Raw genomic sequence first — 16,283 nt, 5'->3', positions numbered from 1 at the left:
GCCCCGGTGTCCCCGTGTCTCAGCCCCGGGCAGGCTCATCCCGCCCCGTGCTCAGGCTCAGCCCCGTCCCCTCAGCCCCGCTCTCCTCTCCCCGTGTCCCCTCAGCCCCCCAGCTCACCCCGCTCTCCTCTCCCCGTGTCCCCTCAGCCCCGGGCAGGCTCAGCCCCGCTCTCCTCTCCCCGTGTCCCCTCAGCCCCGGGCAGGCTCAGCCCCGCTCTCCTCTCCCCGTGTCCCCTCAGCCCCGGGCAGGCTCAGCCCCGCTCTCCTCTCCCCGTGTCCCCTCAGCCCCGGGCTCCCTCCGGGCTCCCCCGGCCCCGCGCGGGCGGTGGCGCGGCCCTGCGGCGCCCCCTGGCGGCGCGGCGCGGGGGCGGGAGGTCGGCGGTTCCCGGCCCCGCTCCAGCCTGGCTTCTGGCTTGATCAAAGTCACTTAGAAGATACAGATTGTCTGCCTTCTCCTAGGACCCCCCAGCATGCTGGAGACATGCAGGAAATTGTTAGTTTTCAGCTGATTGAATAAATAGCATTAACCGACTTGTGCGCTGTGGTGGGAGGGGATGCGGGTGATTAGAGCTGCTATGCTGAATCCCTGCTTAAGGAATGGGTTTTTCTTCATTTCCCCTTCTCACCTGCCGGTAAAAAAAGAATTTCTTAACCGATAATGGTATTTCCTGTGTCTTTTTTTCCACGTCCTTCTCCCATTGAGTGGTCCAAAGTGGCTCCAAATTAGATCTTGTCTAGTCCAGCAGCTGCAAAGTGGCTGGGAGTGTGCTGGTCCCCTGTGGAAATGGAGACCTGAGTAATGCTGTGCTGCTGGCCTTGAGAACCGCTCACAGCAGCCTACCCTGCTTCCTGGCAAGGGCTGCCTTTCCTCCTCTGCCCTCAAAATGGATTTCTGGTGGGAAGGTTATTTGCTAGAAACTTGATTTCTGAAGGAATGGCATGGTGTTGCTGAGGCAAGGGAGTGGATGGCAGTGCTTAGAGCTGGGCAGGCTGGGCAGCAGCTGACATGTTTCCAGTGAGTTCCACTTCAGCTCCACCTCTGCCCAGATGTTGAGGGCACTCACTGAAAGCACTTCATGAATAGTCTCTAAAGTCAGGGAGAAGGTTGGGCCTGTTTCAGTGGTGATTCAGGTCTCTCTTGGCCGCAGGTGAGCAGATTTCTGTGGTCCATTGGTCCTAGTGTGAAAGAGCTCTCGCTGTGGATGGCAGCTCTGGCCATGAGGAGAGGTCATCGCAGAGCAGAACTGAATCCACACTAACTTTCACACTGCAGTACATTTTTAGACATGTTCTGAAGCAGTGCTGAAATGTTGGGCTTTTTTTTATTTACTTTTTTTTTCCCCTAGAAGGCTCTTCATGCTTCCTTAGGAACTGGTGGGTAACATGTTTTACTAAATTGTTCTTCTTAATTGTGTTAGTTGGAAGTTCGGTTTCTGATACAATAATTGCAGTCTTCTAACCTGAACTTTCAACCAACACAGAGTGTAGCAGAATCTTGTGAAATTCTGCTTCATAGAGCCACTGCATGATTTAATTCTATTTTCAGTATGGAAGAGGGTTTTGTTGTAATTGTTTAAGAAAAAAAAATCAGTATGTTTGGGGTTAAAAAAAGGCTAACAGGTCGATACATCTGTTCCTTTAAAAAAAAAGCACTCTCCATTTTTGAGACATCATAAATATGTAAATGAGGCCTCTTTAATTACTGCCTAGGGCTATAAACTCGCAATGCTAGAGGGGAGGGAAGAAGGAAGTCAAAGAATAATTCATATATAAATTTTTATATTTTTTTTAATAAGAGAGGGAGATTGGGTCTTTGCCTCAGAAAAGATAGTAGAAGAGTGGGGCTTTTTATTACTGAATTAACCAGAAGGTGGTGGGAACACTTCTTTTTTTGTTTATCCTACTGGATGCAGTTAGCATGTAAAGCAGTAGCGTACAACCTTCCCGGCTAATGTGTGCACCAAACAGAGGGGATTTGTTACAAAGCAGTGGGTAAAATTCCCTTCTCTATCCCGCTCTGCCAGTACCCTTAATCCTGATCAGCAACATCCCCTGCTGTCTTTCGAGCTGCTCACAGCGGCTGAATCTTAGCGTGGGTTCTAATGCAGGGACACCACAGGCCAGCGAGAGACCCCGCAAAGTCGTTTTCACTTGTGACCTGATAAGTGCACAGCACTTAACCGAATGGAAGTCTGCTCTTACTTGGCCCTGCCGGCCTTTCTGTATCTTAAGTACCATTATTTTCAAGTAAGGTGATCTTGCTGCTACTTTTAAAATAGCATGAGATCGACAGAAAGGGCATTTTTTTTAAATTTCAGCAGGTGGATGTGCATGTGGGGAACCGGGCCAGAGTACAGCAATCCCCATGTAGTAGGTATAGTTACTGGAAATTTAATTCTGCTGTTATTTTTCTTCCAGCCAAAATGGTCTGGTGTCAAAATGCTTATTCTGCCTTGGTGAAATTTCAGATCCATATGATAATTTTCACTTTCCACATTTAATCTTTTAATTCTTGCTGAGGCCCATGAAAGAGTAATTTCCAGATAATAATGGTTTTCCACTAATAGGCTCAGCGTTTTTTATAGCAGAAATTACTTAGAGCCAGTATGCTCACTGAAAAAAAGATTACTCTATTTGATGCTCTTATGATGTGTCTGAGAGAAAGATAAAGATGATGAGTCTTGCGGCGGTGAGGCGGGGAATTTCAAATACCACGTGTTATGTCATTGTGTGTGGTGAGGCTTCACATGTACAATTTTGGCTGTTTGGTTCATGCATCAAATGTTTACTGTCCAGGGGAGTTAGTGGACTGAGGGGCTTCTCTTGACCAGAAGAGAATAAATGAGATTGGGCTGTGAAAGTAGCAAACTGTCAGCAGTAAAGGGCTGCTGGGTGTCCGTCCATCCATGCTGTGTGGGGGAAGAGGCAGAGGGAGCCTGGCAGGGCAAGGATAGGGCTGTAGAGTGCTAGCGATGTGAGAACAAGTGGAATTGAGTATGGAAGTGAAAATACTTCTAGCTACTAGGGGAAGGGTGAGAGTCAGAGAGCACCTTTCAATGGGAACCATTGGGTTTTAAAAGCAAAACTATTTTGGAGACTAAATTAGATCAGCTTATTACAGAAATTTATGGCCTGTCTGTGTGGGAGAGCGGGGGATTGTGTTCTCAGTCCTGCCTCCAAGAGCCCTGTCGGGTTCCTGCTCAGTTATGTGAGTTACTTTTGTGCAGTCTGCCCTCTGCTTTTCCAGATGGGCTTTGAGAAGCTATGCTGTGTGGGAGAAATGACAATTTGGACAAGTACAGCAATACAATAGCTGTGGTTCAGGTAGCTGATAGCAACCTTAGATTTTGTTTATGGTTAACTGGAGGGCAGGCAGTTGGGATGGCATTACATGTACAATTAAAAAATCCATTACTTTCTTTAAGAAAAAAAAAAGTATCTCAGTTTGTATCTCTCCAAATATTTCAAGAGAAATCTATGTGCATGTATATATATTTGTTTTCAGCATGCCCTTCTCCATCTGTCCTGATGTTCAATTAAAATGCAGATAATGTGTCCTGGCTTGTAAGATGGATCACTGCTGAAGTGGTGTCATGTCTAGGCTAGCTTTATCTCCTGATAAATACCTCTGCTGTCCACTGAGAGATTAAACTTCATGACTACTGAGGTCTGTTTGGGGGTCTTACAGGCAGATAAGACTGTGTTACTGGCTTTTAATAAAATGTATCAATTTATATTTGCTGAAGGACCTTCGGATGGCATTTGCTGTTGAGAAGGTGGCAGTGGCATAATCAAAAGATAATACTTGTATGTGAAACTGGCTCTTCTGTTTCATAAGTATTATAATTTATTGACAGGAGTGCTTTATTGAACCCTCTTGTGTCTAGAGCGTGGAGGTGAGGAGCTTGAGCTGCTGTTATAAGACCTGTCTAGCAGAAAAGATTTCTTTCCCTTAGACTAATCCAGCAGAAGCCATGGAAGAACATTATCAGCTAGGTACAGAAATCTCAGGCGGCTTGGATGTGTGGGATGCACACGGACGCTGTGGTCTGGAGTTTGTCTTGTTGCGAGAGCCATGCAGTCAGGGTTCCCACCATGGGGAACACTCTTTTCCTCCAGGGGGTTGAGTAGTCCTGGAATTGTTTAACTGAAGAGATGTTGAGTCGTGTAACAGGAGTGGTGAGCAGCCAGCTTCTCTAATCGAACAACTATCTGAAAAATTTGCTGTCTCTTATGTGTATGGGGGGAGTGGAAAATAGTTTTGTCATGAACAGCGCTCTGAATAACAAACCGCTCAGTGCCCCTGAAGAGATTCATGAGATAGAGGTTTCTGTGTGAGTCTGGGACCTTGCTTGTGCTGGTATATACTTCTATATAAATAGGGCATTTGGGTATATATTTCTGAATCTGTCCGCTCACTGTTCATTAAAGTAAGGATACAACTTCTTAGACTGTACCAGTCTGTCCAGTAAAAGGATATGGGAATTTTTAGGCATTTTTTTTTCAAGTTTCAAATGTACAGTATGTACATTCTAATTCGCATTTTAGATGCCATGAAAGTGACTGAAACAGCAGAGTATACATATATATGTGTGAAACATCTCTGTGCCCTGGAGAAGTGAATTCTAGAAAAAAAGCACTTAAATCTGGTCAGCTTATTAGGTAGAGTCAAGAGTCCCATGCAGTTCTACTCAAGACATAAATAAGTAGAAGCCACATTACAAACCATTCAGTAATATGAATTATGGATCGAAACAGTTGAGTAGTTGTTGGTTTATGGTGTCTTTATGATCTGCTGTTCTGCCACTAAAGGAAAATCACAGGGTAAGGCAAGAGGGGGGAAATGCAAACCATGCCCACACTGAGAGCCTTGCTTACACTTACTTGAACTTTCAGTGTCTTGTCCTTGGTCCAAGTTTGAGGGGCATTCTGGCCATCCCTGCCTTTCAGATCAGTAGAGCTGTTTGTGCCGTGGCCAACCCTTTACCTTAATCTGAAGGAAGGGATAAGAGAGAGGGAAATGGGGAATTTGGCAGGATGTGTGTGTGCTGAGTTAGCGCCTATCGCTTCCTCATCTCACAGGCCTGGTTCTAGATTCCAGACACACACTGTTATCTTGACAAAGAGCCACTTAGGTGTGATCGTGGAGTGTGATGTAAAGCATGGCTCTGAAAAAGATTTAATGAGTATGTGGAGCAGGGCCCATCTCAGTGGCACTGGTGTGTACCAAGCTGTGTCCACAAACATTGCTCGGCATGAGAAGCATCAGTGGTGGGCCCAGAGGACTGCAAGTTTGCTCTTTAGATCATTATAACTTGCTGCCAGTTTTCATTTGATGATTTCATACAGCTGTAGCAACATGAATTAAAACTCCAAACACCACTCCAAGCCTTCATTTCCATTTTTTAGATTCTTTTCTTAAAGTCACAGGAAAGCTTTAATTTGCCTTTTTACAGAGGTTTTTTAGAAATGGACCTAAAGACTGCAGGACATGTTTTTCCAGAAGTAACAAGTAGTTTGTTTGGCTATAGTTACCTTAAAGAACACAATTTTTCTAGAAGGCAGGAACTGCTCATCCCTTTGGTTTGAACGTCAGGCCTCTTCCATATACGCTGGCTTGTGCATCTGACCATTAGTCATTTTGAAAGTCTGGGCTGAGTTGTGAATCCCAGTCCTTCCTGCACTGTCATCTCAGCCATTTCAAGGGCTCATTAAATAGATCTGCTAGTTGGAGGAGAGTCCAAAGTGTACCCGTTGCTTTTATTTTCAATACGGAAATCCAGATTCTTCACGACACACATTTTGTGCTATTTTTGGCTGTGTAATACTCTGCCATATCTGATTCATTTAATATTTATGGGAGGTATTTTCTCTTAGAGGAAGATTAGGAAGAATCCCCATGCCCTTGTCCTTGCAAAGGCCAGGCTGTCATTGTTATTTGGATTACTATTATTTTATCTCCCAGTGTGCTCAGGGGTTTTTTGCAAGCGGCTCGGTTCAACTGTTAAGGTGGTAGAAGTGTATGTATGGACTATGCTCAGTGATCTTTACTGTCCTTTTTGTCTTGCAGATCGAGGGATTTTAATGGCTTTCAGGTAGAAGAAAGTGGAGACAATCAAAATGAATTCTATGGACAGGCACATACAGCAGACCAATGACCGGCTGCAGTGCATAAAACAGGTAAGCTGAAGGTGGAGGTCATTGCTGCAGATGAGTGTTGGGTGGCAGGGTGTTGTGCATTACTGTTACCTACTGCTTAATGAACATCCTTGCCCTTTAGAGGGGAGGAGAGCAGTAGGAATGGGACATTAAGTCTCATGGAAGACAGGAACATCTGCTGCGAGAGCTGGTGTATAAACCTCAAAAGCCAAACTTTGCCTTTCACCTTTCTAAGAAATCTTCAGCCTGGAGAGTCAACAAATCTGTCTCAGCTGGAAGCAGAGTGTTGCTAGTCCTGCCAGCTCTATCCTGAAGGGGTCACAGCAGGCAGCCATCACACAAGTGCCCTGAGCACAGGAATCCACAATTTTGATGGGCCAGTTTTGATTTTAATCCAGTAGCTGACCTGAGACCTGCACTGCCTGGAGACTCAGAACCTGGATGGTTGGCATGACTCCAAGTGCTCAGAGTGCTGCCTAATCAGTTTGCATGGAGATTGTAAAAACTTCTGTTTGCAAGGTGAAATTTTCAGAAGCATCTGTTTCTGAAGGGCCCTTATAATTCACTGAAAGGCAATGAGATCTAAATCTCACTTACAGATTTCCTCAGTGTAACTGTGCTTGCAAATGCTTTTATAACCAAGTGAATCTACAAAGGCAGGGAGAGGCCATCTTTCCCTGCTTTACCCTTCTCAGTAAGCTTTCCTCTCTGGGGTTGCAGGCAGTGTGTATCCTCCCCCCTACATATGTTCTTACCCACGTACAAGAATCCTAACAGAACTTTCATAGCAGTGGTCCTTTGTAGAGGAGGTGAGCAAGAGAATGGTTTCTCGTGTTGATAGTTCATGTGTTTATCCCTAAACCAATGCATGCATGCAGCATTCATGCATGGAAATTGCACACAGGTATTTTGAAGATCCCAGCTGGATCCAGGAGATGAGCTCCAAAGTTCATCTCTTAGACTGGCTGAAATTTTCTGAATTACATTGGAAAAACAGAAATATGTTATTCCATGCAATAATGTTCCAAATCATTTTTCCCTGTTGTCTGAGCAGTTTTCTCTGTCAGTTCAGGTCACAGCATGTTTAGAGGCCAGAGTCCTGCTGTTTTAGTTTTTCATTTGTATTAACTAAGTTAAAAAACTACCTGCCTACTTGTGCTCTGGGACAGGTGCATATTGCTTCTTGAGGGAGTACAGCATTTCTCTGTTCATAGATTTGTGTTGTAGACACAAGCACCCTAAATCAAAGGAATTGATAAATGATAAACGTGGGAATGGTACTGTATCAGTCTAGATTTTTATACTTTTTTTTTTTCTTTTATCTACAACTTCTTCCAGAGGGGCAGTGAAGGGGAAGATGCTAATTTCCCCTTGGAAAGGGTGAGCAGTGATAGGACACAGGAAAATGGAATGAGGCTGTATCAGGGAAAGTTCAGACTGGACCTTAGGAAGAGGTTCTTCACTGAGAAGGTGGTCAATCACTGGAACAGGCCACCTAGGGAAGTGGTCACAACCAAGGCTGTCAGAGTTCAAGGAGCATCCAGATGATGCTCTTAGTCATATTATTTAGTTCTTTGATGAGCAGGGAGGTGAACTTTTTGATACTTATGGGTCCCTTCCAACTTCAGGTATTCTTTGATTCTATGATTGTATGTTTCTCTTCTCTTAGCTTCATCAATCTCCATCCTTATGTTTTGCCAGCTTTGCCTAGATATTAGTGGAAGTTTATATTTTCTAGAATGTGTGGTGATGCAGAAATGTGTGGGGTTTTTACAAGTTTGGCCATGCAGATACTTTGGGTAATATAAAAAAAAAATACAACTCACACCTAACCCAGCTAATTTTTCTCTGTATATTTCCTTTATATGAGAGGATTTCAGAATAAATCAAACAAAGCCAGTTCATAAGTCAAAGAGCAGAAATAGGAATCTGTTCCTGCAGAATTGCTGGTCATAGTCCAGCCTTGATCTGTGGTGTCTCTCCCTCTTTCACCCCTCTATGATGAAAGTTATTGCATCTAATGGCCCTTTAGAGGCCTGAGGGAAATACGAATTTGGGGATTTCATACCAGTTTCTTATGAACAGCTATCTGGTTCAGGAAAAAGTGCCCTTGACTGGCACAAATTGGTGTCCTTTTTGGCCATCCTAGCCCATAGAATGAAAAATGAATGTTAAATTGCAGACCAATTTAACCTTCTAGCTCTAAGAACAGACCTTTACATCATGTAGAGACAAATGGAGGATGCCACTCTGTTCCTTTTTCTAGAGCTGTTGGTTTCTGTACACAATTTGTATTATTTTAATTAGATAAGAGAATATCATATTACACTTCTTACAGTTTTAAAGAGATATTTCTGCCTATATAAGGGGTACTCTGTCTGTTAAACCACTAGCTTCATTTATACAAAGTGCTGGTTTACATGTGCAGCTAGGATATTTCTTCAGTTATGAAGGCCAAGGGGGAGGGAGGAAGGTCAGACTGCCTAGCATTTGTGTAGCATTCTCTGTTTTGTTTGATCTGTCTGGAAGAAAGCTCGGGATTTTCTAGTGGACCCAGGGGCATGATTGTGTAGCTGCTCTGTTCTGTCAGAGTGCAAAGGAAACCTGATGAGGAGGTATCCTGCTTGGGAGTGCTTGTGAATTCATGGTTCCTCCATTCTGTTTAGGCCCAGTAAGAGGAGAGGGATACTCTTGTTTTCAACTCATGACAAAGTGTAGTTAACCAATACAGTGGCTGAACACCAAAAATATGTCACAGAAAGCTTTTTTTGTGAAAGTGGCAATATTTGTAGTTTTGTTGGAGAGGAATGACTGATTTTATTTCTTTTTAATATTTTGTTTTGTTGACGAAGGTAGCATCAAAACTGCTATTCGCTTTTTCATAGTTCTAAAATCTGGTGCTGTTACCTTTGCCATAGTAGAGAAAGAGACAAACTGACTAGATTTTTTTGAGGACATTCACCTGTCTGTCACAGGGTCATAAAGGTGCAGCTTGGAGACATTTACCTTGTTCTTTGAGACAGGTCATTAGCTGGCAAAGTTAACATGGTGTAATAGAAAGAATAATTTCAATGAATTCACCCACTGAGAACTGGACTGCATACTGTTATGTGCATGTTGGTTTTGGGAGAAAAGCAGTACCTTGCATGGCCATGTAAATGTATCTTCACCAATTCTGGGATTTAACTGAAGAGTCAGACAAAAATCTGTCTGCCTTTTCTTTCTGGTCTCATCTTTTATCCGTTTTTCCCAGCCTGTGAACAAACAGTACAGCTGTTCTCCTGAAGGCACATACACTTTTGGAATGGTTAACACAGCAGTGGTGTAGAGGGTGCAGTGTTTTGAGGAGGAAAACCATCCTTCCTTGGTGCCCAGCATCTGCATGTTTTATAACCTGGTTGGCAGCCAGTGGCTCATGCAGCCAGACTGAGAGCTGTCTGCCGCCCTTCTTACCCCTCACTCCAGCCCCAGAGAAATGCTATAAATGGTAATCCATGTGCCTCTTTAACTAGATCAGGTTTCAACACAGGGTCAGGACAGGCTTCTTTTTTCCCAGCTCTGTGACTTGTGAGACACCCACAATATCCTTGCTGACTTCTGTTCCAGGATCAAGGTTGTGTTTTACCTTCATCTTTTTTAGTGCTTTAAAGCTACAAACCCAAAACTTGTATATGATCAGCTAGTTAGGAAATGAAGTGTGTGTTAAGAAGTGTTCCAGAATAGATGAAAGGGCAAACCGAAGAGGTGGCTGTGTATTTATGCTTAAAAAAACCCCAGACTTCTGTGGAAGGCTGGAACAGCTTGTGTGGTCTCTTTGTAGCTTATTCCCTCAGTATTTGTAAGTGTATGTGCTTTAAAATCAAACATAGCTTTTTTGATGTACAGTGGAAAAAGCCAAAGTAACAGGCTTTCCTAATACATGCAATTAGTTTCTCATGGCACAGGAGACTCTTCAGGGTATGTTGAAGGAAGCTGGATCTTCAGGGTGCAGGCTTTTTTCTTTAACTCTGTCCATACAAACAAAAACACAGAATGATTTTTGTGCACAGTGAAGGTCTGATAGCCCTTGAGAAGTGCCCTATTTGAGGCTGCAATAATAATCTGTTTATGTTCTGAGTATCTGTGGCTCGGGTAGTTCTGGTACGATGTCCACCACGGAGCTTCAGGGCAGTAGGAGCTGGCTCAGATGGGCACAGAGCTGATTTTGAGAGCTTCCTTGCTGCCCAGGACCCAGGCACAGCCTTCTGAAGGAGCATAGAAAATCCCAAAAAGAATGGACTGGGTTTCTTAAACCATTCTTCATAACAGACCACAAGTGTGGCTTTAACCAAACACTGTCCATTGTTTTTGTAAGGTGTTTTTGTAAGGTATTTTGTAAGCAAATACCAGGTAAAATCACTGAGTTGCGTCACGTCTCTCTATTCTTACTACTTGAAAAACTTACAGCTGTTTTAAATCTAGGGACTTCTACCTTTTGTGTTTCTGTTTCCTGTCAGTTTGTAAGGTTTCCTTATCTCTCTTCTGAAATTCTTGAAAAGAGGAAGAAGGAAAAAATCTTTCTATATTTAAATTACAAGGAAGCTGCCCCTTTTCTGAATGATTGTGTGATACCTTCCTGCCACACTGAGCACAGTTATCAGGCCCTGTACTAAAGCTGTGCTGAAATTTTAGTAACAGTTTAAGGGGAGGTATGAAAAGGCTCTCTGGTGTCAGAAGTATTAGGTTGTGGTGGGAACAGGGGAAGTTGTTTCTGCTGCTTGTGTCACGGTACATCAGGACACATTGAGAAATATCATCAAATGATGCTGGATCACTCAGGCAACCCCACTTAATTGGAGGCACACGTCACACAGCTGATTTCTAGAAACAGATTAGCATTTCTCCCCTCTTTCCTTCCAGAAAGCTTGCTGAATTGCTGCAGTTGCAAGGCTTTATAATGCCTACCCAGCCGTTCAGAGAGATATGCTAGAAGTTGTAATTGCTGTGTGGTTTTGTTGATATTTTCTTGCTCAAATTGGAAGCAAGCAGGCCTGTTTCTTTCATCATTCAGCAACTGGGTTTTTGGTCGCTTGCAATTCAGAGGAAAATAGAATTCTTTGTATACTTGCATAACTGTTTTTACGTGCTGAAATGTTTGAACTAATTCTTCTGCTCTTCAGTGTTATTGTTGCAGACTCATGTAAATGCTCAGCAGTCCTAAACATGTCATTTTTAGTATACTTTGGACTGGTTAACAAGGACTGCTGTGAAATTACAGCTGAAAAGATTTTAATAAAACTTCATGAAAATTTCACTCTTGAAGAACTTTGAAAATGAGAAGTATTCTTATGAAGAGCACGTTTATTTAGAATACACATTTTTTGGTTGTAGTCTAAAATGTTACAGGGGTTTTTAGCAACTAAATATGAAATAACATATAACAATAAGGCTAATGGTGAAAAAGACCTTTTCCATAAAAAGACATTTGATGGGCCTCAAGTCTTACAGTTCTTTGGTTGACTGGTCCATCAGTGCCGTGTTAGTAGCTGTATTTTTCTGGAGTTTTTTTTTCTGAGACCTATAGCCACAAATTCTTTTGTGCTCAGTCTGTTGGAATATTCCTCTGCTAGAGTTAAGTATGTGTAGGCAAAACTGACAGCAGACCAGCTTTCCTGGCTCCTCTAGTCCATTTAGAGACTTGTCAGTCAACATTCCTGCCCTATTAGATCCTGCATCCTTGTAGGGAAGCCACAAGGGAAAGAGTAAAGAGGCAATTTGCTAGAAGCACTTCTAGGGGGGTGGGGGAAGAAAGCACCTTCTTGTTGATTGCAGTATTTGGCTGGTTTGTTTATCTGACAAGATTCCAGTGGGAGGAATATAAGCCATCGTATTGTGAGGTGGAGTGGTAAAGTTGTGGTGGGCTCACTTTTCCCATTCCCAGTTCCGTTGCTTGCTTTACTGCAGCACCTGTCCTCAAGGGCCCTGGGGTATTAGTATTCTTAATATTAGTTTTGTTATTATTCTTAGTATTTCCATTTCAAAATGGAAGATACACATCTTAAACTTACACTGAAGACCTCTAGTATCCACAATATTTGGTATAATTTTTTTCTTTTCTGTGCAGCTAACTAATCTGGCCTGTTGTTTAAAACTGTCTTTTGGTAAATAAGAATGAATATGTGAAAATTCTAGAAATCTGTAAGTTGAATCCATGGTGTCACCTTGCTGTCAGCTGAGCATAAGAAGTCGTTTTTGTCAGCAGCTGGATCAAACTGTGCAGTGAACATGTGACACATGTCTAGCTTCTGTCATGCCATTTCTGGCTCTTCCTTCATACGTGTGCACTTTCTACTCGAGTTCCTGCTCTTGTGTGCATTGGTGCAACAGCAAATCTATAGTGGGATGACTTACACAGCGTTTGCACATAAGGACCATTTACCTGTTCGTAAAAGCAGAAGGTATTTTCAAAAAACTTGTTTGCAGTGGTGATAGTACTGTTAATAGTAAGACCTTCAGCTATGCAGATTTCTACCATTGTCTCTTGAAGGAGATATCTCCTCCTTGGTGGTGTTCACTCTGTATTGCTTCTGTAGCTTACACAAGAAGAGCCCTAAATGTTGTACAGGGGTGGGTCACACAGGTGCCACAGGTGCTGTGGGCAGTTTTGTAAGCACATGCAAATGAAAAAGACAGATGGGGAAGCATTTTTCCTTTTGACTTTGAAATATCTCAGTAATGTCTAGCTGGCTGGGAGGACCTGTGAGAATAGGTTACATGAATTTTGCATCTTCCACAGTGGTTATCAGTTTGTGTAGTGGCCATTTTAAGTAGTCACCTTGAGATTTTAGCTCTGCAAAGATTAAGAGATTAAAATAATAAAGACTAAGTCAGTTGATTAAAAAGCACAATACAAGAAAGTAAATTACTCAAATGAGTAAAAAAAATTAACTGGGAAACAAAATATGTCCAGCAAATGTGCTGCTGTTTGATTGGGTATACTGAAGACTTAGTTATTTTTCAAACTCAGTGAATTTATTCTCCTGAAATTTAGAAAATGAATAAGTGTATTTCTTTAAAATAAATTTTAAACGTTTATACAGTACCTAAGTTGGAGGAATTGGTGCTTCCCCCCCTCCCTTGCCATCAGCTCACTTTATACTCTTGGGTGGTTTATTTCTCTTTAAAGAATGCACTATTGACAATAATCTTCCAGTAAAGGGAACGATGTAATGCTTCATTAATGTCTTTAAAACACCTTGATAAGGTAGGAACTGCATGAAAGAAAAGCACCAACCCCAACTTTTCATATGTACCTCAAATTATGAAATGGTCCATAACACAGAATTATTTATGTAGACACCCCACTTTGCCTGAATCCTTCACTTAATCTTCTACTGAAAGACATCGTGAAAGCAGATTTTTTTAAGGGTGACTGTTAAGCAAGTCTAGAAGAAATAAACCTATTTTCATCAATAAAAAACATTAAAAATTTAAGTATTATTCTAATAATTAAACATTATTCTAGTAGTGCAATAGTATTCTAATAAAGAGTATGGCCACTGCTTTGAGAAAATTAACTCCTTGATTTGTCAACATATTTAGGACTGAAACTACTGACTGAAAATCACAAGGGCATTAGAGGAGAAAGCTCTGGTGTCGTTGCAATGCCTGTTGGAATGATAAAGTTAAAGAAGCCTCAGCATTGTTGCTGTAGTCACATACAGAGACATCTCATGCTAGGATGATATGATAGGGAGATACTAATGGAAAATGGCTCGTTTCACTTGCCAAGAAGAGCAAGTGAACTGGTTAGGCAAACCAGTTTCGTAATTCGGTTGAGCTGTATTTGCAAATTTAAAGATAGGTTGGAGCCTTGCATGACTGAGCATGGCCTTGGAGAAAGAGCAAACAGCTCTGTCTTCTGGCTTTTAGCCTGTAAAATCACTGTCTGTGAGTGGTTGAGGAAAAATAATTCAGACCCCTCTTTTTACTTTCAGTCTTTATAAACCATACCATTCCCGATGCTCTCAGCTGACATAGTAGCAGTCCAGGTGCTGGTGGTAAAAGAAGTATGAAGACTGGACAAACAATCGATAGGTTACTGTAAAGACATACTGGCACTAGCATGCCCCATTTCCATCTTCAGTCAGATCTGGACCACAGCCTTTACACCTCTAAGTCACAGTTTTCTCTTGGGCAGGTGAGGGTGGGGTCGAACAGCAGTTTCCGACGAAAGAAGTTTAATTTTCTGCATGTTCCCTTATTTAACATAAAGTTTTATCTACGTATATCATAAATCTATGTACTGCAGTTATGTAGATATGATAGGTACAGAGCAGGAAGATGTAATTCTGATCAGCAGATCTAGGGAGTGATTCTTATTTTAGCTCTTCTAGCTTCTGTGTATAGTGCTTGAGGATCAGGACGTTTAATCTATCTCTAACACTTTTGTAAAACTGACAGACAAGCCAAGGTTGCAATGTCTTTCCTTTGCTCCAGCATATTCACATAGATGTGCAGTCTTCCTCACGGAGCTTGCATAGGAGAGTCAGGCAGCAGAACAAGGCTATTCAATTACCAGGCATTTACTTTTTCTGAAATCAGTACTGATTTATACACACACTTTATACTAAAAGTGTGTGAGAGAAGCATCAATGGAAATCTGTATTAGTTCACATTTTGTTCCCTTATAGCTCATAACAGGACAGCTTGGGTTTTTTGCAGTTCAGTGATGCTGGTATTTTTTATTTGTTCTTTTTCTCATGTGTTTAGCATGTGATCTTGCCCAGTGTTTTCTTCATGTTAAGAGTCTGCTGGTCTTTGCTCAGTATTTACTGTTTTATTTTGAAAAAGAAGCTGCAATGGACAAAGGGGGCAAAGGTGACTCCCTTTTGTTCTGTTTTTCATAAGTAGGCATGGCTAACATGGTTTTAATCTCTCTCTCAGTGTATCTAGTGCCTCTCAAAATGCAAGCTTAATAAAATATTTATAAAGCCTCCGATGGAATGAGCCATGTAAGTGCAAGATAATTCTATTAATTAGAGATCTCTCAATCTCACAAACACTAAATTGGGAGGGGGGGATTATCTGAATACAAAATGCACAGCTTGAGCCTTTTAATTTTTTGATAAATAAAAGAATCTTTGATACTGAAAGGGACTGTAGAGAATTGAACTATCTGTAACCATATCCAGATAAACAAAAATCACACTCCCAGAAGACAGAAAATAGCTCAATACTCCCCTCTATGCTCTTATAAAAGAAAAAGACCATTTGTTTTGTATATTCATTGAAGATGAGTTTTTAATATACTGAGTATAGCTGCTTGTGGATAAGGCAAAGTGTGTGTAATCACAATTGACTTTTAAAAAAATTAAAATAGAGAAACCACCTATTTCAGGTTATGTAATTTTCAATGTTTAAAGCATATCCTTGGTTAGTGTCCTGTATTTCTGTAACTCCCCCGAACTCTGTGGCAGCCAGTGGAGGGCATGCCAGGGAGAGAGAGAGTTCTTGATGGATGGGGATCTGGAGTAGAGACCTGTGCATAGGAGGAGGAGAGAGGCCTGTGGTTGGGCTCACTCACAGAGCTTGCTCAGATTTTAAAGTACTAAAGGCTCTATTAATGTCTTAAAGCAAATGGCCTTGGCTGATTTGCAGGTCTTATGGTGCTGAATGAGCTATCAAATTTAAGTCTAGTGGGAACATACTTGTGCACTGAGTAATACACAGAGACCAGCCTTGTCTCCCCTCGGTTATGCTGTATCAAGGGCATCTGACGGGATCCTGTTTGCATTCTTAAGAGAGGTGATTAGTTTTTGTCTGGGAGCTGAACCCCTTTGCCCAACATGCAGGACCACCATAATTCTGCTTCTGGGTTATTTCAGTTGAAGGGCATGTAATCTCTTTCTGTTCTCTCTGCCCTTTCTCTTTCCAGGTCCCTTTCTTTCCTACTCCCCTCTTCATCCCCCTTCAGTACAACAGTGCATTTTCATTACATGTGATTGCAGGCATGTCTGGATGAATATTAAGATAAACAAAAAATAGTCTGAATCTGCCAAAGCACCTAGTCACAAAATCCTGTCTCAAGGATCAGAGTCAGATATACACCAGAGTTAGAAAAGTCGTGTAGGCATGGATCTGCT

At 42.0% G+C, this 16,283-nt stretch overlaps 1 protein-coding gene across 5 annotated transcripts in view; it reads left to right on the top strand.

The window, feature by feature from the left end:
• The window catches only part of ZMIZ1 (zinc finger MIZ-type containing 1), a 348,247-nt gene that overhangs the window by 184,086 nt on the left and 147,878 nt on the right, over positions 1-16,283 (top strand). For all 5 annotated transcript variants that reach the window (XM_027720707.2, XM_039380994.1, XM_027720705.2 and 2 more), the window contains exon 4: positions 6,071-6,180. In XM_027720707.2, coding sequence (XP_027576508.1) covers positions 6,121-6,180 — 60 coding nt within the window. In that variant the 5' untranslated portion in view covers positions 6,071-6,120. The remainder of the gene's footprint in view (positions 1-6,070; positions 6,181-16,283) is intronic.

This window comes from Pipra filicauda, unplaced genomic scaffold (assembly GCF_003945595.2).
Source record: "Pipra filicauda isolate LSUMZ 115617 unplaced genomic scaffold, ASM394559v2 scaffold210_size2929891_pilon, whole genome shotgun sequence".
Lineage (NCBI taxonomy): Eukaryota > Metazoa > Chordata > Aves > Passeriformes > Pipridae > Pipra > Pipra filicauda.
This window is presented reverse-complemented; position numbering and strand designations above follow the sequence as displayed.